We start from the raw sequence: 24,341 nt of genomic DNA, 5'->3' as shown, positions 1-24,341 counted from the left end.
TTCTATTATACAAACACGATTCATATTGTGTAAGCTTTAAACTTTGAGTCTTATAAGCAAGTTGGATATAAACAACAAGCCTCCTGTCGTCCTGGTATAACGGTTTTGCTTCTTAAGTTTTTCTATCCGATGAGTACAGTCGCTTGTATGCATGAAAATAGATTAAGAAGAGGTGTTTGTATTCGAATATTCTGAGGTAATTACTAGTGACAAGCAACTAAGTAAACAAGCCAATGACAGTTTTTTTTAATAATACAAAATATACCATTTCATTAACTTGTTTACTAAGCTGCTTGCCACTTCCAATCATTCAGAATGTACTTTGTACACTCATCCACATGAAAGAACTAATTATTTTCACCTCATTACGTTATTTGAATCACTCTTTTGTAAGTTTGTTTTATGTAAAAAAATAAAATGTGTGTATATTTACTAAGTAAATATTTTATTAAATAAATTAATTTTATACTTTACTTATACAGCTATCAATTTCTGAAAAGTTTTCAAGGTTCTTTACGAAAAATCGAATGTATTCAGAAATATTTTATATATCCAATAATGACACTTCTATGGAAATGTTTTAAACTTTCTTATCATTATAAAAATAGTAATATGAAGATACTAGCAATAAAGAAGACCGTCCATGAATATGCTCCCAAATAAGGAAGACATTTGCATTTATCTCTGAGAGACCGAGTTCGAGTTCCGACAAACACTTAATACTTTTCGTCGATAATTAAACATGGATATGTTGGCATTGTGCCTCACTAATTTCGTCATTCACTGCAGGTATGACTACACTGTGATTGATCATTTATAAAAATTCTTTTAGAACACATTTAAAATTTATATATAAAAATACTTTTTATAAGAAAAAATTAATACATTAAACTATTAAAAACTAGTAGTTGGTCGCGGTTTCGTGCAAAACCAACAGTCTGACCGCTTGGCATTTTCCGAATTTCGTTTACCACGTGTTTTAAATAAGGGCCTGTTTTTCATAGAACGTCTGTTTGGTAGGGATCCCCTTGGTAGGTTGTCCTTGTTTAGCATTTCTTTTATTCCATAAATCTAATTTATGCATTAGTTGCAGTTCCATATACGTAAAGCTATATTATGGGATTTCTATTATTATCAAGGTCAGTGCAAGGTCCATAAAAATTCAAGTTGCAACTTACGTATCCTCAACCGATATTTTCAGCTCATCCTTTTGCTGCGACGTCTTCACAAAAATGCTGACATAATTGTCTCGGAGTCTCGCTCGCTGTTTGCCTTTATTCAATCACTCCTCTTCTCTCAAATTTTTCATAACTATTGGTTTTCTTTTTTATTCGATTGGTTTTATTCATATATCAGCAACTGCTATATGACCAATTCATCGATCTGGCAGGATCGGTCGTGCAGCAACCGCGGACAATACCTTCAGCACACGGCCACCCCCAGTCACCGTATATCACATTGCGCAATTTTTTCCTGTGGAGTTTCGTCAAGGACAATGTTTACGTCCCTCCACTTTCAACAATGTTGCCGAAATTGAAACAGCGCATTCACACCGCCATCAGGTCGTCTTTGTGCCTAGGATTTTCAAGCAGTAACCAAAAAGATAATGGAATATTTTAGAAAAAATATTTATGAAAGCATTCACTAAACATGTCTGTTTTATTAACATATTAACCGGTTAAAATTCGTAAATATTTTAGAAAGTAAGAAATAAATGTTGATGAAATATTAAACTAACTCTATTTGCATAAATTAGCTTTTTTAAGTGTAGACACTTGTTTCATTTATTACCTTAAATGTCATTTCAAATATTATATTTCTCTTACTCCTCCTAAATTATTAGAATGAAAAAATTGCAAAGAAATTGATCTATGTAGGAAGCATTCATATGCAAATGATGTTGATTTGCAACGTGCCAGGCACTTCTTTCTAGGTTTGAACGATATAAAAGGAAACTCGCGGTAACACTCGACACCGTTGCGTACCTCCCGAGACTGCTTTAATTGAATAGTGATCGAGATTAGAGATGGAAGGAGAACAGAAAAAAATGAATGTTTTCTCTCGTCTGATGGATTTCCCTGTCATCGCTTCCTGTTTTAATTGGATTAAAGGAAAGTACGAAGAAAGTAAAAATTCGGAAGCATTTGGAGAAATTATCGTTAGAATGGAGAAAGTAATTGCTGAGACCTCAGAAAGAATAAAACCAATCTTACAGAAAATGGATACTCAAAGTTAGTACTCAAATAACTCATTTCCACTTCATTTTCGCTAACTCGTCTCTTTTGGTAGTTTCAGCACTCGATGAGTTAGCAGTAAAGGGCTTAAACAAGCTGGAAGAATATTGTCCAATTACTAAGAAACAACCAACTGAGGTATAAATGTTTTAAGTCGAATGCCTTTTCTTTTTTTAAGTCTAATCTTCTTACCTTCCTGTTTTTTTTTTTTTCTTCTGTTATCAGATCAAAGATGCAATTGTCTCTTACGTGGACGAACTAAAAAGAAGCGGAAAACTAAACACCTATTGGACTGTACTTGTAACAACATGTAAGGAAGGAGTAAACATAATTAAGGAACTTCTGAATAGCTTCTTCAAAGGCAAAATGGCCATGTCTACGGTTACTGCGTTCGTGGACTTCATTTTGCCTCCCTTGAAGGATGAAGGTAAATAAGAGTGCGTAATTTACGTAGCAACTTTTTGTTAAAAGATTTTATAAAATAAATATTTTAGCAAAAAGCGAGCCAACTTCGACTCTTGAAGATTTGAAAGATTTAATGTCGAAATGCGGAAATAGACTTCGTTTCTATGGAAAAGCGATGATATCCAAGGACACGGCAAGTTTAAGTTTTTCACAAATTTTTAACCTTAATAACGAAACGTTAAATTAAAACTTTTTCCCCTTGCAGGAACACCGTTGGACTGACTTTTCTCTCCTAACATTGCCTGCTAAGCTATGGGCTATTCCTGTCGTACTGTACTACGAAATGATTATGGCTTTCTTGATCTCTGGAAAATAACTTGTTTTGTACTTTAAACTTCAATAAACTTGCTTGCATTTGTTACTTGTGGAGTTTGTTTTTTGTCGGGGAAAAACTACCTACCGCGGAAAACTTTCCTCTTATAATCCATCTTTTGAATTAAGTCTTAAAATGGCTAGGAAAAAAAACAACTACTAGATAAGTATGCGAAAACAGAATAAACATTATACTTCGTTTTCACATGTTCACAGTAAAAAAACAAAAGCTACAAAGATTGCACATAAGGACGTTAACGGTTTATTTTCTTCGTATTCCATATCAGATTCCTCACATAGGCAACACCTGGCGTAGGTTAGTAAGTAGTTAGTAATACTCCAAGGTATATCCTAGGGGAAATTACATCGAGTGGTTTTTTCCCGTTGGCCCCGTTGCCTTTTCTAGGGCGCGTTGTTACGAGTGGTTAAATGCTATCTGGGCGATGTTGTAAGGGATACTGGCCCCTATTCAGGTGTTACAAACGTGGAAAAAACCCAGAAAAATCCACGTGGCCAGCTTGTCCAAGTGCGGCGCGAACCCGCTACCGAACTCAGTGTTTAGCGACAGAACCGCTCGGCCACTGGTGGGTGGACATTGCAATCTTCTAGAAACGATAAATTTGACTCTTGCATTTTTTATTTCTGCATTTTGAAAATTAAGTATATTCTTTGTTTTTCTTTAAAACAACTTTTCCACAGAAATCATAAGTCTTAACCCGGTTTCCTTAAGTTCACTGCTAGTCAAATGGGTGAAACCTGAGTTTCAAGGAAAGTTATGGAATAATAAATTGGATAAAATTTCCTTTCATCCACACTAAAGATCCATCAAATATTCAAAATTGAATCATGTTTGCTTCTGTATAAGAGAAACAATAATGGTGAAGCTCCTATACCAACTTAGGAAATTCATCCGTTAAATCAATTTAACACGAATTAGTATTTATATTAGTTGTAAAGCTGTGTGATAAGCTTAATTAATACAATCGGCTAGTAAAGGCGTTAGCGTATCGCTTTGGTGGGCATTCGAGTGTTGTTAAGACCTTTATGGGCCTAGTTGAATTTGTAATGGGTATTTTCACGAATACATATATAATGGCAGCTGGCAAAAACGGAAAGCGCGGAAAACTGGCACTAGCTAATGCTGTAACCAAGTCAATTAAAATGTTCTCTCTATATCGAGTTTATTTTTACACATAGCGACGCAGACAGCAAGAAAACAAATAGTACATATAAAATCCCTCTTAGTGCTTTTTATTTACTTTTCCAGCCTTGTGAGCACAAGCAGGCCCTTTTAATCATATTCATTTTGAATTCGGCCAGGCTCACAAAAGGGAGTGAGAGATGGAGCCCGGTATATGTAATACAAATCGTCTATGAAAAATTCTTAGGGTTACTCGCCTAGATTCCGTTTCCAAAGCGGTAGATGTTAATGGCATCGGTCAACTATTACTGTATTTATCAAACAAACAGATTAAATATATAAAGTTATTACATATATAAGTATACAATACCTTATACGTTATCAACCGTGTAAATACCAATATCTTCAATCAAATATCAAATTTAATTATATTAAAAAATGTCTATTTCAGATATTTTATTGTAACTCTAAAGTAAAAACGCGAACAACAGTACCTCTTTACTAAGATTACCATACGTCCATGTTTATGATGACACATCCTTATTTTGAAAGTAAAATTTACTGTCCATATTCATTTTTGTGAATTCCTTTTTTATCCTTACTTCTAATGATTGGGCGTTTTTCTACTCTTTTAATTATCCACGTAAAATAGGAAGATTTTCTCTAACAACTTAGTGTTTAGAATTTAAAAGGTAGCAACCGGACCAATTACGTAGTACACAGGTAATTGAGTAGCGTTTTCACTTTCATCATTATATTTTAGTTTTTTCTGTTTTCTATTTCGGTTCGGAACTTGCAGTTAGCCTCGCTTTTCGGTTACGCTGAATGGCGGGTAGTATTGGCTTTCCTCGCGTATTTATTGTTTACGGTAATCTACAATTTATCCATCTAAAATCATGGGCTACATTGTTTCCTTGAAGCACAATAGTGAATCGTTAAAATAAACTTAATATTTGCTATAAAAACAAAACTGAGTTAAGCCGTTAAGGTAGAAAAACCTTAACAGCGGAAACACAAATATGGTGACACGCTTCTAAATTTCTGTCTAAAGCAGTTTAAAACCTGAAAGTTTGAAAAAAGTCGTGAATGCTTGTCCCCATTAACGGACAAATGTTTAAAACACGTAAATGTGCGGCTGCAAGATACAAGTGTGTTTTGAAAAATTGATTTTGTCACGCCATCGTCTGTATTAAACGCTCGTTGTAAAGATTAAAATAAAAAAAATAATTGTCGTAGAGATCAACGTAAATTGACAGCAATTGGAAACACGAACGACATGTAGCGCGACAGGCTTACAACCGAATATCTTATACCGTAGCTGGAATTTTAAAAGTACTGTTTCGTCACGACATCGGCCATGCCGACTTGTACATAGTTGCAAAAACTCATGTATAATGGTCACGCGGTTGCTTAAAACTTCGATCATAGACAAAACTTCTGACTTATGCAGAGCTTCGCTTACCCTCTGCTCAATTATATCTAGTAACAATATACATGAACTCAACAACGATTAATTATAAAGCATGGATGGTCTTTGCTTTCTGTAAGGTACTGTACGTTATATTTTTTCACGCTGCGCTACTGGGCTTTTGTTAACGGTACAGAACACACTTTTAAACGAAACAGCTTAAGTCACAAGGCTTTTTAAAGGTTGATCACGGTGTATTATTGAAACTCCTGCACAGGGCCGGCGCGAGGCAGGTTCAGGGGGTTCGCCGGAACCCGGCCCGCGTTTTGAAAGGCCCCGCGGTGTACGAAAACTCATCAGACATTTTGCAGGACCCCCTGTATAGTAGATTGAATATTCGGGTGTGTGTGGAAAATGCAATCGCATAATCCACTAATCGATGACAACTTGCTGCACACTGACACGAGTGCAAGATTTTTTCTCCCGTCTTTGCATTGAAATATTTCGTTGCAGCGTGTTGCAGACGTTGACATTAGCGAGGTCTAGGCCGAAGTTTTAAACGCGAAAACGTGTACGTCGGATGTTCGGCACCGCTTTCCTGTAAGCCTAGAAGTTTGAAAATGGAGTTTGGAAAGTCAGCGGAATCGTGCTCGACATTCCAAACTCCATTGTTAAACTTCTAGGCTTACAGGAAAGCGGCGCCGAACATCCGACGTACACGTTTGCGCGTTTAAAACTTCGGCTTCAACCTCGCTATTAAATGTTGTCATCAAACGTCGGCACGACTGCAACACGGGTGCGGAAAACATTAGGTGTTAAGGTAATTACCCAATTAGAAAACACCAATTTTCATTAACTTTTAACAGAATTATACCATAAACAAATGGAAAACATTATTTTAGTAGCGATGATTCAGTTTGAAGGCGTGACAAAAATCATTAATGTTCAGTGTAAGTTCATGAAGTCTTTATATCCTGGAAACTAAAATCCAAAGGCAAACATTTTATTATTTTTATTTTTACTTTTTATTTAGTCTAGTTTGTAGTAATAAATAATATTTTAAAATAATTTTCACATGTAGTCTTATTTTGGGAGTTAATGGGTTAAAGAAAGACGCATCAGGCTATTCCATTGTTACCGTCTTCAACGTTGGACTAATAAAAAATTATCTTCGATCATCGATAAGCCGAGACCGATTCACATCTCTGTCTATTCTTTCAATAGAAAGCGAAGTAGCAAACTCAATCAATTTTGATGACGTAATGAACGATTTTGCGGCGAAAATAGCGAGAAAAATTATGTAATAGTCGTCTTAGAAAAAATATATGTAACATCCTTTGTACTTATAATAAATAATCCCTTATTGTAAAATTTAAGTATAGAATTTGAATGTATTCTGGTCCCGCAAAATTTTTGAACCGGGCCCCGCAAAAGGTCACGCCGGCCCTGCTCCTGCACAACCAATTCTGTTCTCGGGGTATTCAATCCGAGCACCTAGTTGATTGGACTGTCCTTATTTTGAGGTTTCACAATAAGTTAATCGGGGTCTTTTCAAATTATTTACTATAACAAAACGACAGGCGTGTTTCATCTTAGTAAACAATTCAACTATTTTTCCTAGAATATTTATTAATTTATTAATTAAATTATACATAAAAGTATTATTAAAATTATTTGAAAATTAAATTTTTTTTTCAAATATTATTGAAAATTGGTAAATAAAACGTAGTTTTAATTCGTCCTAGGAATATTTTTCGAATTAAAGTATTAAATATCACTCGATTTGAATGACTTCGCGTCATTATCAGCCTTATGGAAATTGAGGTGATTTGCATAAAGATACGAGACGAAAGTCGCGTATAAAAGCACAGTCTCTTCGCTCTTTGTTACAGTCGACATCGAGAGTAGTATCTAATATCCAAATATAAGAAGGCAATGAGTGAAGGTAAAGTTATGGAGTCTCAGTTCGTTAATCGAGTAATGGAAATACCATCAGTAAAGTATTCCTGGGAATTCGTGAAGGATTACTTCGAAGAAATTCGAAAGAGAGAATATCTTTCTAAAATCTTTGATGTTCTGGAAGTGATTGTAAAGGAAGCCTACGAAAGAATGAAGCCCTATCTACAAAAACTTGGATCTTTGGGTATGGTCCTTCATACTTCTAAAATTATCTTCATTCTAATCTAAATCTTTCTTTTCTAGTATTGAAACTCGACGGAGGAGCTGCCGTGTGTTTACAGAATCTAGAAGAATACTTTCCGATTATTCTACGAAACCCTAGCGACGTAAGTATACACGTTCGTGTTGTCTTTCTTTACTATATTCTGCTGAATCTCTTTTTTTTTAGATAAAGATTAGTATAGTCTCCTACTCGCTAGACTACCGCTCGATATTGAACATACGCTGTTACATCGGTTCTGTTCTCGAACTTGCCGTAAAGTCTGTCGAAGGAAACATCATCCTTGCCTCTCGTTACTTGGAGTACTTGACGTCTTCGATTTTGCCACCGCTTCCGAACGAAGGTTGCTTTTTACTTGCTTCTATCTAAAGTTTTCTTTGTTATTTTATATATCTTCTTTTTACAGAAGATCAGACTCCCACTACCCTCCTAGGACGAGCATCCAACATATTCTATAAGATCAACCTTCGCTTGCAACACGCAGGAAAAGAGGCAGAAAGTAAATTTCGAACTGTAAGCTGCTATTACACTTTGATCTAAATCATTTTACAATATTTACCCTTTTTTTTCCTTCTTAGCCAATTAAACTAGAAGAGCTTCCTACTCCTCTGGGTCAAGCAGTTACTGTGATCTTCTATATTCCTATTGTACTCTTCTACCAATTCGTATATTTCATGTACCAAGGTTGGAACGTGTGCAGTGCATAGTTATAGTTATAGTATTGTTAATTCTCTAATAAAGAAATGATATTAATCAATTTTTTTTTCTTGTCCTAAAACGCGAATCACTCAAACAAGTCGCTCGCTTCGCTTTTCTTTCACACTGTAAGCTTTTCTTTTACTCATCACGCATACAATAATGAAACACTATTCAAAATACATGCAGAAACTCAATACATACACAATTACTCAATAAGCAGTAACAATAAAATGCGCTACTCGCTAACTCCGCACGGACCTGTATAAACGCGTTTGAGCTTATCGCGTCGCGAACATCGCCCGCGCTATAACCGAGTGGCGGTATAGTGAGCAGCGCTATAACGAAGATCCACTGTATTATTATACAGTATTAGCAGATACACCTCTTTTCTTCTAGTCATCAATATGACTAGAAGAAAAGAGGGGCATTTCCTAATACTGTATAATTTTTATTAAAGTAAAGGTAGCGCAAAAGTCGGTTAACCCAGATAAGCTAAAAAAAAGGTACATTCAACATATTATAAACAGAAGTCGTGTATCTATTCTCAATCAAATTTAATCGTCTTAAAACACACTCAAAATACTCGAACTCTGGATTATTTAACTATCTGTTGTTGGTTTCTGGATGACTTAACGTCTCTGAACGAACTTGTTGGCTTACTTGAAGATCCCGTGTTGAAGTGAACTTTAATCACCCGCTTCGACATTGGCCTTATATAGCAGTCGACAGACGGCCGAACGACCAATCAGCGATTACAGGGCCGCAGCCCTATCGGAGATATGCCGTGTGGTGTAATTCTCTGCCAACCAAACAGCGGTTACGCCGGTCGCTGCTCTGTCAGAGGTCCGCGGCATGACACAATTCCTGGCTAACCTTCTCTGACCTGAGATGCATGTGCCGCTAATTCAAACACAACTTATCTTACACGATTCAATCCGACACTGAAAATGATAAATTTCATGCAAGTTAAATTTGTCAAGTTTACTATATGCATATTATTGGTGGGCAAAATCCAACAATCGACCTGTACATGGTGCTTATTGGTAACAAGGCCTGAAAACCTTGGCTATTAGTGGCTCTGGTCTCCAATGACAGACACCGCAACAAGCCGGTTGGAGTAGTTTTCGTTGCATCTCATGAAATGCTACTAAACAGAATTTGAAATTTGGCTAGGAAGCACCCTGTATGCGATGCGTACTGCTGACACCCCTGACGACGCGAGAAATGAACGAGGGCTACCTGTTCAAGGACAGAACAGTCTTATATGATCAACACTAAGTTAGATAGCCTCTGCCCCGCCAAATGGCACAACAGAGTACCAAGAGACAATGCTTTAATCATAGACTGGTCTGACATCCATCGGCCACCGGGTGTACTGGACAATAAAACCAAACCCAAGATGAATGCCTAGGCTCTAGCTTTAGCTCTAATGGTACAACCCAATGGGGACCATTTTTTCTCGCCTTTCTCGCTTTCCTTGCCTTCCTCACTCTTGGGTTCAGCTTTCTTACCTTGTTATGCGTTTTACAGCATTAAGCTGTAAAACACATGCATTTACAACTTTAAGTTGTTTATACATTCTTAACCAAGAACTGGGTAATGCTTAACTTCTCGGAGAGTGGGGCACCCTTCTCAAAAGGAGCCCGCCCGGCGTATAGCCGAGTTATAGGTTTTAGACCTCTATGATCCATCAATTCCTTTAAGTTTCATGAGCATTGCTCTTCTGTTGCAATCCAGGTGGGTTCTAGCTATCACTCTTGCCTAGCCCTTAAATAGCCTCACCTACATTGGCCTTATAATAAGTTTGGCCCGAAGGTACCACATTTACTTTAGAACGGGCAGAGGGACTATTAATTAATTAGCTCTGCCCAGTTAAACACCGAGCTTTAGGTCATTGACCTACTTTACTATAATAATTCGTCAATTCCTTTTCGTTTCGAGCCAACATCAATTGGTAACAACCCGTAGTCGGTTCGAGACCGAACTACAGCCAATTCCTTCAGGTAGGAGGGGCAGCTGGGACTTTGGAAGGAGTGGCCTGTCTCCAACTGCAAACCAAACTTTCTCTTGGCTTTACAACAACTGCTGCATTTCAGCAGATTCGGTTTGCACTCCTTGTGAGAGTGCACCATCGAACAGTGGATACAAGTCTGAGCCTCTGCCCTGCTGTGAGGGGCGATATGGCCAAACTCTAAACTCATAGCACCTGTAACACCAAGTTAAGGCAAGACGTTCTTTTTGAAAAGAGGGCCGTCACCTCACACACCCAATTGAGGAGGCCCTCTTTCCTTTTAAGAAAAAACTTGGGCTTCAGGTCATCGACCTCCATGCCTAAATAGTTTTGGATGGAGATGACCTCTGCCAGCTTGTCTTTACTGATGTCCTCATGGACATCGTAAATGATAACACTTGGAGAGCGCTTCTTTGGCAGTCGACAGAGAGCTGCCTCATTTAGCGCCTTCCGTTTGCGTCAATTCCTTCTGGAGTACTTCGAAGTCTTTTCGGGATGTGACCTCGATAAGGACACCGTTCCTCCTGACCCGACAGACAGTACATGTGTAGAATATGTAACAGCCAACTGTGTGGAATACTGTTGAATGCTTCTCTGTAGTCTATATATGCCATGTGTATGTTTCTGTGTTGTTTGTGTGTTTGCCGTAGAATGATTGAATCTATGAATAACTGTTCTTTGCTTATGATTATTATTATTATTATTATCATAATCATCATCATCATCATCATCATCATCAACCCATCTCGATTATAATATAAGATTTATTTATTTTTTTATTTTTACCCAAGTATTTGTTGTCTCACAATTGTGTTTTACCAATAAATTACATAAGTAAATTGTTACAATTTCGCAAATTAATATAATTTAAATTTATATGTAACGGATGATAAATAAAAATTATAAAAAATTTATGTGTTCATTACTATTTATGTATTCCACGCGCTTTTATTTTGAAGAAACAATATAATAAAAGCATAAATTGCAGGAGTATTTAACCAATGTATCTACTCCCTTATTGTCTTCATGATGAACACTATATAGATATTTTGAAAAGTGAATGATCATTTTCAGTACAATATTCATGCTGCAAGCACGATATTCTCACTTTTAATTGACAGCCTATTTGCTACTCAGTCTTTCTAGTAAATTAATCTTTTCAGAAAATTGACAAAAATGTTTATGTCAGTTATAGTTCTGCAATGCAGAAAGGGTTATCTCTTCGAATCGATAAAGTTCATATTTTTCTCTTTTAGAAAATCAATTCTGGAATTTTGAGAGCGAGATAATGAAACATCCGGCCAAGTTAATATTTGAAATCAAAATGACGTTGTTTGAAAAAATGTGTCATTCTGTTTCAATACACTCGTTGTGATAGATGTTCTGGTTGATTCCAAGACCAGAAGATTTGAATTAAAAGCAAGACAATCCAAGCTACGATTGCAATCCATTTCTTAATTTATGGCTTAAACTTTTTTATCTTGTTGAATTTGATTAGACCACAGCCTCCCTTTATCGTTTCTATAAAATTCAGACTTGCGTTTCGAAGGGAAAGTTAAAAAGGTTTCGACGATCATTCCAAAACTTTTTTGTCGTGGTGGCAACGTGACCATGTGAGTTTCAACTGCTTATCAGAACAAGCTACCAGTCATTTCTTTTCTCTCTTTAAAGTTGACATTTATCTTTTCCTTGAGTGTTTAAACAAATTGAAATGATTGCACCACTCGCATTTTTGACCAACTGCTTTCCTGAGATCCCTGAGTAGTTTTTGACAGTATTTCCAAAGAGCTCGATGCTCCTATTATGTCAGTGTAACAAATACTGACATAATAAGAACATAGGGGCATAGAAACAATAGGAACCAGATACTTCAAGATATTCTTTGGCGTATCTATATTTTTACAATCGATGAAAAGTTGATGACAGCAAAGCCAGGGAGGAACAGAGCGATCTTTCATGAAGGAATTCTCTGGAGATCGTGGATCAGACCCATATTGGTATTTATTTTTAGTCTTACAGCTCTTTGGGAAGTGAAAGTTCATTTTTCAAATCAAATATTAGTTCGGCAACGGCGGATGAAAGGCGATAAACCCGACGTATTTTCCAATTTTATCCATCGAAAAATCTCTCGGTTTTTTCGGCCACTTGGATTTAAATCAGGATGTACAGAATGGTAGACCGACACGTCTTTTGCCAGCTATCTAATAGACCCACAGTTCCGTCGATGTATTTCTGCCTACAAAACGAAAATATTCAAAATGAAAAAGGTGTATGGACAAATAAAAAAAGTACTTTTTATGTATTGAAAATTGTAATTACGTATTGATTATTATTTATGAAATGGATACCGTATTTTATATAACGGTTATTGCATTTACAAATGATATTGTACATTGATTATTATATTTTGTGTATTGTTGCTTGTTATATGTTTGATAATATATTTCTTTGATATTTTGTTTACTATTACCCCCGTACAAAGGGCTAAATAACCTTGTACTAAATAAATTAAATGAAATTAAATTAAATATGTACATGTATAAACATTAAATGAAAAACGAATGCAAAGAATAAAATATATTTTGGTAGAGAGCTTAATTAAAAGTTTTTGGTCTATTTACTATGCCACTTATTCCTACTGAAATTTATTTTAAGACAGATACAAGTATTATGCAAAACGTTTTAGTAAAATATTGGAATTTTGCCAGTATAAATCACTGGCCTAATTCCAATATTAATGCAATCCATTAAAAATAAATGCAATTTTGATGTAACGTACCTAATAATCAATGCATATTGATTTTATTGTTTTCTATTCATATTAATATTATATAGAAGACGTCTATTATACAAATTGAGATGAGTGTGCGTGTCGTTAGAATATCAAATTACGATGAGAATTCTTAATGGAAAGTTTTGAAATTTTTCCTTAATGGATATGTAATGATCGTTTTGAAGATAATATTGGGATCTTTTAATATATTCCTATTTTTTTTAATATATATTCCTATATATTCATATTATTATTAACTAAAAGTTCTAGAGTATACAGGAACAGGAATAGATGAGTTGACTTCATAAATTTTACAGTATGGATAACAATAAAATAGACCCAGATATTGTATTTTCACCAACGCTCATACTATTCAAAATACTTGCAAATGATATTTGTAACCGCAAAGATAATGGGAGATCATTTAAAAAATTTTATAAAGTGTGTCTTAAGACATTTTTCTTCCTTCAGACTGTCAAGTATGTTATACTATCGACAGGAGATGAAGAATTAGCGTTGAATCTATGCGACGTCCACGGAGCATTTGGAGAAAATGCTTTTTTTCTGAGAATAACGTTGTTATTCTCGACATTATTTAAGTTAAAAACGTTGATAATTTGGAACTCGCAAAAATATATTCGGCTTTATAAGAAAAGTCGAAAATTGTGGTTTGAAATTATGAACGAATCAACGTTTGTCACTTTTCATCTGAGAAAGTTTATAAAACTTCAAGACATGTTAACTCGTATTTGGATTATTTTAATTGCATCGGTCGGATTGAATGTTGTGGTGATTTATCGAATTGTATTTTTACCATATATCAATTATAAGTGGTCTATAACATTAGGTATTTTTATGTTTTCACATATAGTTTGCTCTATATACATTGCATTGTATACCGTAGCTTACCTTACCTTTCTCATTCTCTTATGCGAATTACAAAAGATGCAATTGTTTGCAATAATTCACCGAATTGATAAAAAGGATAAAGATACGTCTTTCAAACTTGTTTGGCAATGTTTGCAAAAGTGCAAAGCCAGTCTTAAATTCTGTAATGTTATTCAAAATGACTATTCTATTACTTTAGCCATTATAGTAATCCTTGTTGAATTTTCGGTTGGATCATTTCTAATTACTTCTAAGTTAATATCAGTAAAGTTTGTAATGGGAATAATATTGTTAGTACAGTACCTATTATCACAGTACTAATATACTTATATTATTTATCGACTATTTCGACATATGTAAGTACATAAATAAGTTATTTTAATTACAATTAATGATAGAAAATACTTTGATAATGACACTATTATAGAAAATGTAATTTTTCAAATTAAAATTAAGGGAGTTATATCTTTTATAATAGTTTTTATCTTTATCTCTGCCTTATGAGCGGTGTGGGAGCTTTATTTTCATATCTGTGTAGGAATTAGCCTAGCTGAAAACGGAGCAGGCTAAGTGACGAGGTTTAGGGTCGACATAACTTTCTAAGGAGTAGCTCGTGAAGACACTAACCCGTGTCACCCAAAATAGTAGGTTGAATTTTTCACCTTTTGCCGATTTGAAAAAACAATACCGATATGTTCCAGGAAACTTTCCTTATTTTTATCTATCTATGAATATATTTAACTCATTCGGGATAATTTAATTTATAATATTTTATAATATATCATTTATATGTAGGACGTTCAAAACATTCGCGGAAAACACTGTTCAGAATAACATATGCAATATATATATAATTGTATATATATATATATATGTACAATGTTTTATTTAACCCTACATATATTTAGACAATATCGCCTACAAAATATACAGTTTCTGCTACAACACGTTTCATCCAGCGATCATAGTTTGAAAACCTCTTTCGCGGTAACCTGAGGTGTAAATGAAGTGTTCCCACCGACGATCAACTTATCTGGGTTGACGAATTAACGGGCTTTCATGTGCTTTTCTTCTGCTAAAATAGATGAAATCACAGGGACACGGTTCTGTAAGTACGATTTTCTCCTGTACAGAAGTATCTGAGTAGACATTTGATCCCAGTTGTAATTTGAATGCTTACTGAGAAAACTCTGTACAAAATGAGATTGATGAGCCGGTGGGTTATCTCCCGTTTTTTGAAAACTCGTCTGCTTACATGCCTATATAATCATCGATATTTTGGACGAACAATTTCTAGTTCACGATTTCCCGTTCTAGTATAAACTAACAATTGTTTGTTTTGAACGTACCATTTTCAGTTTATGCAGTTCAGCATCATAGAGGTGTGTGGAAAATTCCTTTCTCAGCTGAAACTTTACGCTGCTTATAATTTTGACGCGATGTGATCATAGACTCTGTGAATTTTGTTAGATCTTTTGTAAAAATGGCGTGGTAATTCTAAATGGAAATTCTACAATTTTTTGCAATAGTGATTAATGGTCCACGACTGCATCCTTAATACTCGCAACTTTCATTTCTTTTCGACAGATGGCTAAGCGAAAAGTTGTTTCGTCGTCTGCCATAGAAGATTTTCTGTCACATGTTGGTGTGATTTTTTCAGATTTTCCTTTTTTTCAACTGCAAATAACATTTTCAAAGTTTGTCTAAGTGTCTTCCCGAAAAGGGGCGAAAAAATGTTATGTTTGTTCTTCTCTCGATACTAGACATTTTCTTGTCAAACCATACTCCGAAATTTCGTTGTCACTGCGTCTCAAAATGCGTGCATAGCCAAGTCGCGAACTAATTGACACTACTTAATGTACTATAACTCGGTACATAGTTACCAAGTAGTGACGGCCGGATGGCCGAGCGGTAAATGTGGCAGCCTACCGCTCTGGGGGACCCGGGATCGAATCCGAATGGGTCGAATAATTCCCGGGAATTCTTTGGGGGGTGGTCCGTTCGGATATGTCGGGCCCCGTCCCTCACCACCCGGTCGCCCCATTGTGGGCCTGGCCGAACCCATAATGGGCCTACTAAAAGAGGCCCTCTTAGTGCCCACAGGGCAGAAAGAGTTAAAAAAAAAAGTTGCCAAGTAGTGTATTTTAAATAAATCAGAGTTATTCTCACGAAACCTAAACAGAATACAGACATTTTTTAAGAACTTTTTGAAAGCATCACGAATTTACAAGTAGTATTTTATCACGATTAAAAATTATGAGGTTTTATAATCTTTATATATTTTCTATTTTTCTAGATGCATAATCTGTATTCGAAAGTCTACAGCTATTGCATTGATTGTGAGCGATTTAGACGAAGCACATTTGGTAATTTCTGACAATTTTATTAGAGTTTTTTTTAAATATTTATTAGCAGAATAATATTATTTAATCAGTTAATTTAAAATTGTATGTTACAGGCAAATAGTATATTGATTCAGTGTAATGAAACCGAACTAACGTTGTCTCTCTTTGGATGTGTTCCTGTGACGAAAGTGATTATTTTAAAGGTTAGTTTAATGAATACGTATTAAGCACGTGCGTTATTTTATTTCGGTATTTTAATATTATTAAAACTGTTGTGAAACTTTAAGAATTTAGTTTTATAGCGAAATGCTATGAAAAAAGTATAATACTAAAGTTGTTTTTAATACAGTGAAACATCGATCTGTCGTTACGGTATCAAATGTTTTCTTGAATGTATCGGGTTCTTAATATACTGTACTTACTAATAGGGTAATACAATAGAGTATTGTACTACAATATTGTGATCCTGCCGAAAGACAAACAAATTATTGTCTTTTCTTGGATAATTCTGACGATTATTTACGTAGTAATTAAATGTATTAATTGTACATATTTAGTACGTTTTCTTCTAAATCGCTTAATTAAAAAAGCTTTGTTAAAAGACAGTTATGCTATTTTTGCTTTATGTTAGCTGCTTCGACACTTTTGCAGCCAAGTTCCGAGCGCCGGAAACAGAAGTTAAGATGGCCGCCGTCATAAATTAGAAGCGTATTACGTACTTAAAATAAAAATTGTGACATAAAAAGATGTATTTTGAATTTGTTATCCTAAAAATTCCACATAATCGTTAATAACGACGTACACATCTACAGATTTATTAGTAACAGAGAATGTCACATTATAGTGTTGCTGTTTATCGTATAAGTACAGTAGACCGACCTATAACACGGTAGATAAGTTCCGTTTTATATGAATCCGTGTTGTACGAGTCACTTAAATACATGAGCCAATCACAGCCCGGCACATGGCTCATGTATTTAAGTGACTCGTACAACACGGATTCATATAAAACGGAACTTATCTACCGTGGGGTCTATAGGGGTCTACTGTAATGCATTTTTACACAATATCGAACTTTTCTGTTCTCCTGTCTTCGATCTATCATTATTTATTATTACCAAAAGAAAGTAAAACTAATTACATTATTTTTCTTTTATTTTGCAGATGTGCAGCTTTTTCTTTACACAAGTACTTGTTGTCATACAATTATATTATGAAAATAAATTGTAAAGTAGAATTTCTGTTACAATTTTACTTATTTAATACATTACATATGGCGACGTCACAATTTCAATTAATGCCACTCTTACCAGAACAATGCCAACAACAAAAAGAAAACCAAAATAACACCTGATACAAAATTCATTATTTATAATAGAGTACCTTTTTTATCGATAATTTTGAATTTGGACAGATCGACGAATGGTTTATCTTCAATTTTACTATCGAGACATTAAATCAATATTAATTCATATCTAATGGGTGTTGACTAAACATTATAGAAAATTCATGTTTAGAACTTTTCTTCTACTCAACGCATTTTGATTCTGTGAAAATGATGTGAAACACAGAAATTACAGGTTTATTTAGCGAATTTGTCTAGCCATTTGATTGTCTTTATGATGCACAACATGTAGATTTCTTGGGATGTGAGTCATCATTCTCTCTACAACACTATGATTGACCTTTAATTGATCAACCATATTTGCTTCTCAGCTTATTTCGTAAATAAAATTTCCAAATCCACAAAATACTTTCAGTCGGTCACAGTTCTTGAAAAAAGATGTGTCATCGATTGACAAAATGCTCATTTTGCTTCTTCATAAACTAAATAACGGACTGTGCTTAGTGGGTTAAACAATGTAGTGATGATAAGAGAACAGCATTTAATACTGATGACACATTCGAAGTGTCATCATTATTGAAGGGAAGGTCACAGACCAAATTTACACAACCTGATTGGGATATAAAGACCGTGGACTTGATCGTCGGAGAGCGGACAGTTCGAAGACAAAAATTAACCTACAGTAGTACTACCAAGACTCCTCTCACGCCGAACTCGATTTGGATACTCTGCCCGATGCTATAACTCAAAGATAGTTCGCCCTTCTCCATACAAAGACCGACAACGACCCAATAATACGAGAGGTGAACGATCTCCTACTTGATAGAGGTACTTAGGAACTGCAAACTCTCTCTCGGTCAACTTAGATATTAAGTTAGAGTCTGTATATATTCCATAGATATCGGATCGTATATATTTGCTTGTGCCTGCATATATCTGTAATCGTAGCTAGTTATTGTAAATCGCATTATTTTTATATTAAATTTATTGTTTAGTTTATCTGGAATTTACTTCAATTGTTCGAACCAGTCACCTTATGAACTTACCCACGGCTCTCTCCACACAATATAAAGCCTCCGATAACTGCTAGAACGTACAAAAATTCCGAGTTAGGACGCGTTATTTCTTAACTGGTGTCAGAGATAGGGAATCTGACGTAAGATTTTTTCTTCTTATATCAATATACGGAAAAAGCAATCTAGTGACGCGGTGAGCAGTCTTCACCGGATCATCCAAGATCATAGAGGTTTAAATCGGTATCCATTGACTCCCCAGCTTCTCACAGGTGTCCTGGTTGATTCCAAGGACAGAAGATTAGTCGTAAAGGTGAAAAAATCAAAGCTTAGAGATTACAATTCAAACATGATTTTAGGTTCAAATTTACTTTGGCTTTTGAATTTGAGTCAATCAGCAGATATGATTTCATTGTTTTCCTAAAATTCCGTGATGGCATTTTTGTCGTACTTAAAAAACGTGAAAAAGGGTTCGTCGTCCATGAAGAATTGAAAAAACCTATGTAACGTTTTGACCAGAGGTGGCTGCAATGTGGACAAATGAGTTTCAAACAGAAATGCTGATGAGCAGGAGTTGAGCCCGACTTACTCGCGAAGACCACCCTCTAAAAATTTCTCGGTTTCTTTGAAAGCGATGATTTAAATCTCAATCACCAGAGTAGCAAACCGACAACTGAACTGCGTGGGCTATTTTGCAAACTCACTGTGTTCATGACAATAATGCATTAAAACTCACAAGACAGAAAAATGAAAAATAAAAAGAATATTTGGACAAATAATTAAAAATATTTTTATTAACATTAAATGCAAATGGAGTGTGACAAATCAGAAAATAAATTATGACTTTTCAAATTCACTTTAAAACACAGATAGTCTGTACATATTCAGCAAAATTTTGGTAAATATTAGAAATTTCCCAAAGTACTTTTATTAAAGTACTCCATTAAAAATTAGAGTATTTTGTTAAACATTGAATGTTTCATATACCTGCAATCTAGAAGCAATTTTACCTCTTGAGATTTTCTTTATTCTTTTGTGTTTCTTATTCACCCTTTCGAATGACAGTTTTGTAAAGTGAAGGAATTTCGAAAGAATGAAATGCCTTCAATTAAATAGGCGTTATAATAAAATAACTACATCCTGCATAACATAAATTGGCTCATTTATTTCTTGTATAAAACCTACTGTATACAGCAGCTTCACTATTTGGAGGAGTCGACAGCTTAGATGGAATTTTTACTTATTTTCTGTGGCTGTTATTTACTGTCGTCACAATAAAACTAGAAAAAAACGTTCTCATTAATATTTCTAGTGTGCCCATTAGTTGTCAGTTTCCCTAAATTATGACTTGTCCTTGAGATAAACTCTTACAAGGCACCATTAATCACGCGTAAATTCAATTACACGTATTTCAAAGCGTGTGTATTTAATAAAAATTGTGTGAATTTTTGGTAACTACTTGCGAATTATAATTAAATTCTTATTTAGGTCTTAAAAATATTAAACATACATACTATAATATTTATGGCATTATATAGTGCTAGAAAAAAATAAAGATATGTCCTACTTTTCAGTACAGTGTGAAGAACGTCTATTCATAATTTTTTACTTAGTCTGGTGAATTTATTTTATACATGAAAGCATATACAGTAGAGCGTCGATAAGTGGAACGTCGGTAAGTGGAATGGCCGGAAAGTGGAACGATTTTCAGTCGGACTGTGTCGTGCTGAATCGAATGCTTTTGATACTAAATTTACTTCTAAAGTATAATTTTCATGTTTTTTATATTCTTTAATATATTTATTTTGTTTGTACAAAATGCAGAAATAATTTTTAACGATACGATAGCCTCGATGATTATTATAAAAATTTTCGTTAGGCTTAAAATTGACGAAAATTCAACACGAAGCGACACGCAACGGAGAAAAATTTGAACATCGGACAGGTTAATGTATTTTTTCGTACAAAGTCGGAAACTGGAACAAATCATTAACTGGAAGGACCCCAGTCCCCAATTGGTTCCACTTATCGACGCTCTACTGTAATACAGTGAAATGTCAATATCTTTCCTGTTTTTTTTTTATTGCTAATTTTAGATATATTTTGGAATATTTATTCTAGTCACACACTATTAAGGTTTTCTTCTTTCCAGTGGCGTAGCGAACATAACTGGCGCCCGACACTTTATTGGCGCCCCTCTTCCCCTGCAGAAACACATATAGCTTGTCTTGAACACCATTTGGGCGCCTTTCTGCGAGTGGCGCCCAGTGCATGATACACCCCCTTGCACCCCCGCGCTACGCTACTGCTTCCTTCGTCTAAAATATAATTTATACAATATTTTTCAGTTTATTAATTTGTAATGATGAAGTATATATTGTTCGTATGTCAAATACGTAATAGCTTAACAAGTTTCCTCCTAATGACAGAATGGGAACAATGACTTGAACTAGTGAAATCTGTTCCTTTCATAAGCTGACACTTCAAATGCACTTGTCAGCAAGTAATTTAACTTGGTTTATGACATAATCGTTGCTACAGTCGCGAAAGATTTAACTAAATGTGTAAAATATTTTAAACTTTTATACATGCTTTCAATTATTTTTTATTAAATCAAATTCTGCCAACTTGTGACGTTGTTTTGTGTCCCAAATTTTTACTTATTAATCAATTAGATATACGCAGAGTTAATTAACATGCATGATAGTAACACGTTCAGTTGTTTTTGTCAATAAAGCAACAAATAAATAAAAGACAAAGTTACCAGCTCAGTTTTGCAATTGTCATGAAGCAAGTGATAATCACATTTAGCATGTGTAACTTCAATCGGAACCGACAATGCTGGAGTTGTATGGCGCGTCATAGAAATCGGCGTGTAACGGAGAATTTCGCAATTATGCCTTTTCGGCACGAGTTGCAAATAAAGTAATATGCCTACTTTATCTAGATGATTCAGCCTTTCTGAAACTTTGTCAGCTTTGCATGAAGAATTTCAGTATATTCAGAAGAATCACTTGGCATTAGAAGATCTCCAAAGCAATGCACTGTAAAAATTCTGAACACTGAGGTTATGGATGCATTTTACATAGTATTGGGTAGCGAATTGTAAGGTAGTTTGGTCGTGTTACCTCACTTCAAACGAAATACAATTGTAACAATTTTCTCACCAGTCTGTGACAAAACTTTATGCTAACTACGGTATTAATCAGACGATAATATATGAAAAAATAGTTTTTTTCTGATGAAGTGTGTATTTCTAATTGGCGAAAAATATTCGAGTGATACTTTTTGAAAACTTTTTCTTCGTTCAACAATCGAATAAAATGTAAAGGAGTTTCAATTAATTTATTCCTGTACTACTGTGAATTTTGCTATTTATCATATAAAGCATTTTTGTATAGAATTGGAATTTTCTATAAATATTCCACAACTATTTATGGCTGTTCCAGCATAGAAGAAAAGAAAAATCAAATTAGGGTATTTTTTACAAGTTTTGGAACATTCAGTACATTTCGAAATTTACTTTTTTTGACAATGCTTACAAGGAGAACCAAACTATGTTCTGTGGTTCAGCATGTACAATGTATTTGTTGTTTGTAAGCATAAAATATAATAAAGAAAAATAATTTTATAACACGCGATGCAAAGTTGGTATTTTCTTCTATTTTTTAAACAGATATGAATCTACTAGTAAAGAAAAAAAATGCTCAGGGTACGAAAGTAAATAAACTACCATCTATAATCGTTTTAACAATTTTGTGGAATGTTTTATTTCATCGTGACATACGGCACTACCAATCGTCTTTGGTCATAGGTAAGTTATTTCATCTTATTGAAAAATTCGATTATTATAAATGTACAAATTATTTTTTAGTCTTTTTGAAGACATTCTAAATATGAATGTTGGACTCTCTACACTATTTCCAAAAGAGAAAGTTGTGTATATCAACGTATTGGACTATAAATTAATTTGTCTCATACATCCGAAATCTGCAAAAGTAATAAAAAATATATAATTACGTAATATGTTCATTATAAATGAAAATTTGCCTTTTTTAGGAAATGCTAAAAAGCATTAGTAAGGGACCTTTTTACGATTTCTTTATTCCATATTTCGGGAAAAAAATATTCTTCTGTACAGGTAATGCATTATTTTATATTTAGTTAAATGACGTTGTTTAAAATTTTGTATATTTAATTATATGAAGTCCTGACGATATCTGGAGAAAGAGGAGAAGATATTACGCTCCGTATTTTCAACTTTAGTATATCAAAAATTATCAAATTGTGTTTATGAATCATTCAAACTTGTTAGTCGAGAAACTGAAAAAAACTGCAGAAAAATAAAATTTTTGATGTCGTGAAATGCATGACATATTGCTCTATGGACATAGTTGGAGGTATTCATCTTTATTTTAAAATATTTATTGAAACATTATAAAAAGGTATATTTATTTTTAAGCAGACATGATACTAGGAATTTCTCTAAACTCTCAGTCTGAAAATAATCAAGAATACTTCGAGGCAATAATCAGGTACGGAAAATTTAGTACAAATAAATTCTATCAATTTTCTCAGTAATATTTACAAAATTATATATAATATATGATGCGTAGAAAATTTCATAGCCAGTGTAAAATATACATACAACTTTTTTTTAATAAGGTACTTTTATTTTAAAATATAATATAAACCAATTTCATATGTACGATATTAATATGTTATTGTTGTTGTATACTGTTTACCCGTGTGGGCCATGGCTGCCCCTTATCTGCTTCAAAAAATACAATCTGAATTAGATAAAGTTTATTTTCTGATACACAAATTCTGCAATTTACTCTTTACTGACAACCACGATGTGGCAAGAGTTCGCCTTGGTCTTCCTAATCTTTCTGATCTCTTAAAACAATTTGATCGCATTCCCTGTTTTAAATACTTCAAGGGTTTAATTTCAAACTACTAGTTAGGGCTCCGCATTCCAACTGCAAGAACCTGCAATACATCATGCTTTTTCATCCCGTATTTTCGCCTTTCTCTCTCACAAAGATCTTTTTTTTACCGTATAGCTTCTCACATACAGCCTGTAAACCATACCTACATCGTGATTTTAACTTTTTTAAAAATAAACTGTACCATTTATAGCCGAATATTAGACAGTAATCTGCTAACAAATGAAATTTCCGAATAACGTACAAAGTATTCAAACTTGGCACCCTCAAAAATCACTTCAAACATATTTCGTTTTCATCGGTAACCTCGTATTATGTAACTTAATATAATATAATTATTCTGGTCTACTATATATAGATAGATAGTATAGATAATATGCAAGTACACAACATGCTTCACAGATACAGTGCCAAGTATGTCCATTCATCTTAATCTTTTGTACTTTGCAATGTTTGTAAAAGACAAAAGTTTAATATGAATCTACTTACTGCTTTTCTTTAAATATTTTCAACTTAAATAAAACATTTAAACCTGCATTTCTCTACATTTATTCTGAAATGACGTCTAACTCCAAAAGA

At 34.3% G+C, this 24,341-nt stretch overlaps 2 protein-coding genes across 2 annotated transcripts; both read left to right on the top strand.

Moving 5' to 3' along the window:
* Window positions 1-1,967: 1,967 nt before the first annotated feature.
* Window positions 1,968-2,921, top strand: LOC136975840 (perilipin-1-like). Its single transcript, XM_067270983.1, has 5 exons — window positions 1,968-2,231; window positions 2,290-2,372; window positions 2,460-2,661; window positions 2,729-2,836; window positions 2,905-2,921. Exons 1-5 carry the CDS (start codon window positions 2,027-2,029, stop codon window positions 2,919-2,921), a joined length of 615 nt encoding a protein of 204 aa, XP_067127084.1. The 5' UTR covers window positions 1,968-2,026.
* A 4,538-nt stretch (window positions 2,922-7,459) lies between these two features.
* Window positions 7,460-8,446, top strand: LOC136975839 (uncharacterized). The gene is made up of 5 exons (XM_067270982.1): window positions 7,460-7,703; window positions 7,763-7,845; window positions 7,908-8,082; window positions 8,146-8,252; window positions 8,318-8,446. Exons 1-5 carry the CDS (start codon window positions 7,496-7,498, stop codon window positions 8,444-8,446), a joined length of 702 nt encoding a protein of 233 aa, XP_067127083.1. The 5' UTR covers window positions 7,460-7,495.
* The last annotated feature ends 15,895 nt before the right edge of the window (window positions 8,447-24,341 follow it).

This window comes from Centruroides vittatus, unplaced genomic scaffold (assembly GCF_030686945.1).
Source record: "Centruroides vittatus isolate TY-2023 unplaced genomic scaffold, ASM3068694v2 contig_390, whole genome shotgun sequence".
NCBI lineage: Eukaryota > Metazoa > Arthropoda > Arachnida > Scorpiones > Buthidae > Centruroides > Centruroides vittatus.
Note: the sequence above shows the minus strand (reverse complement) of the source record. Positions and strands in the feature narration are given on the sequence as shown.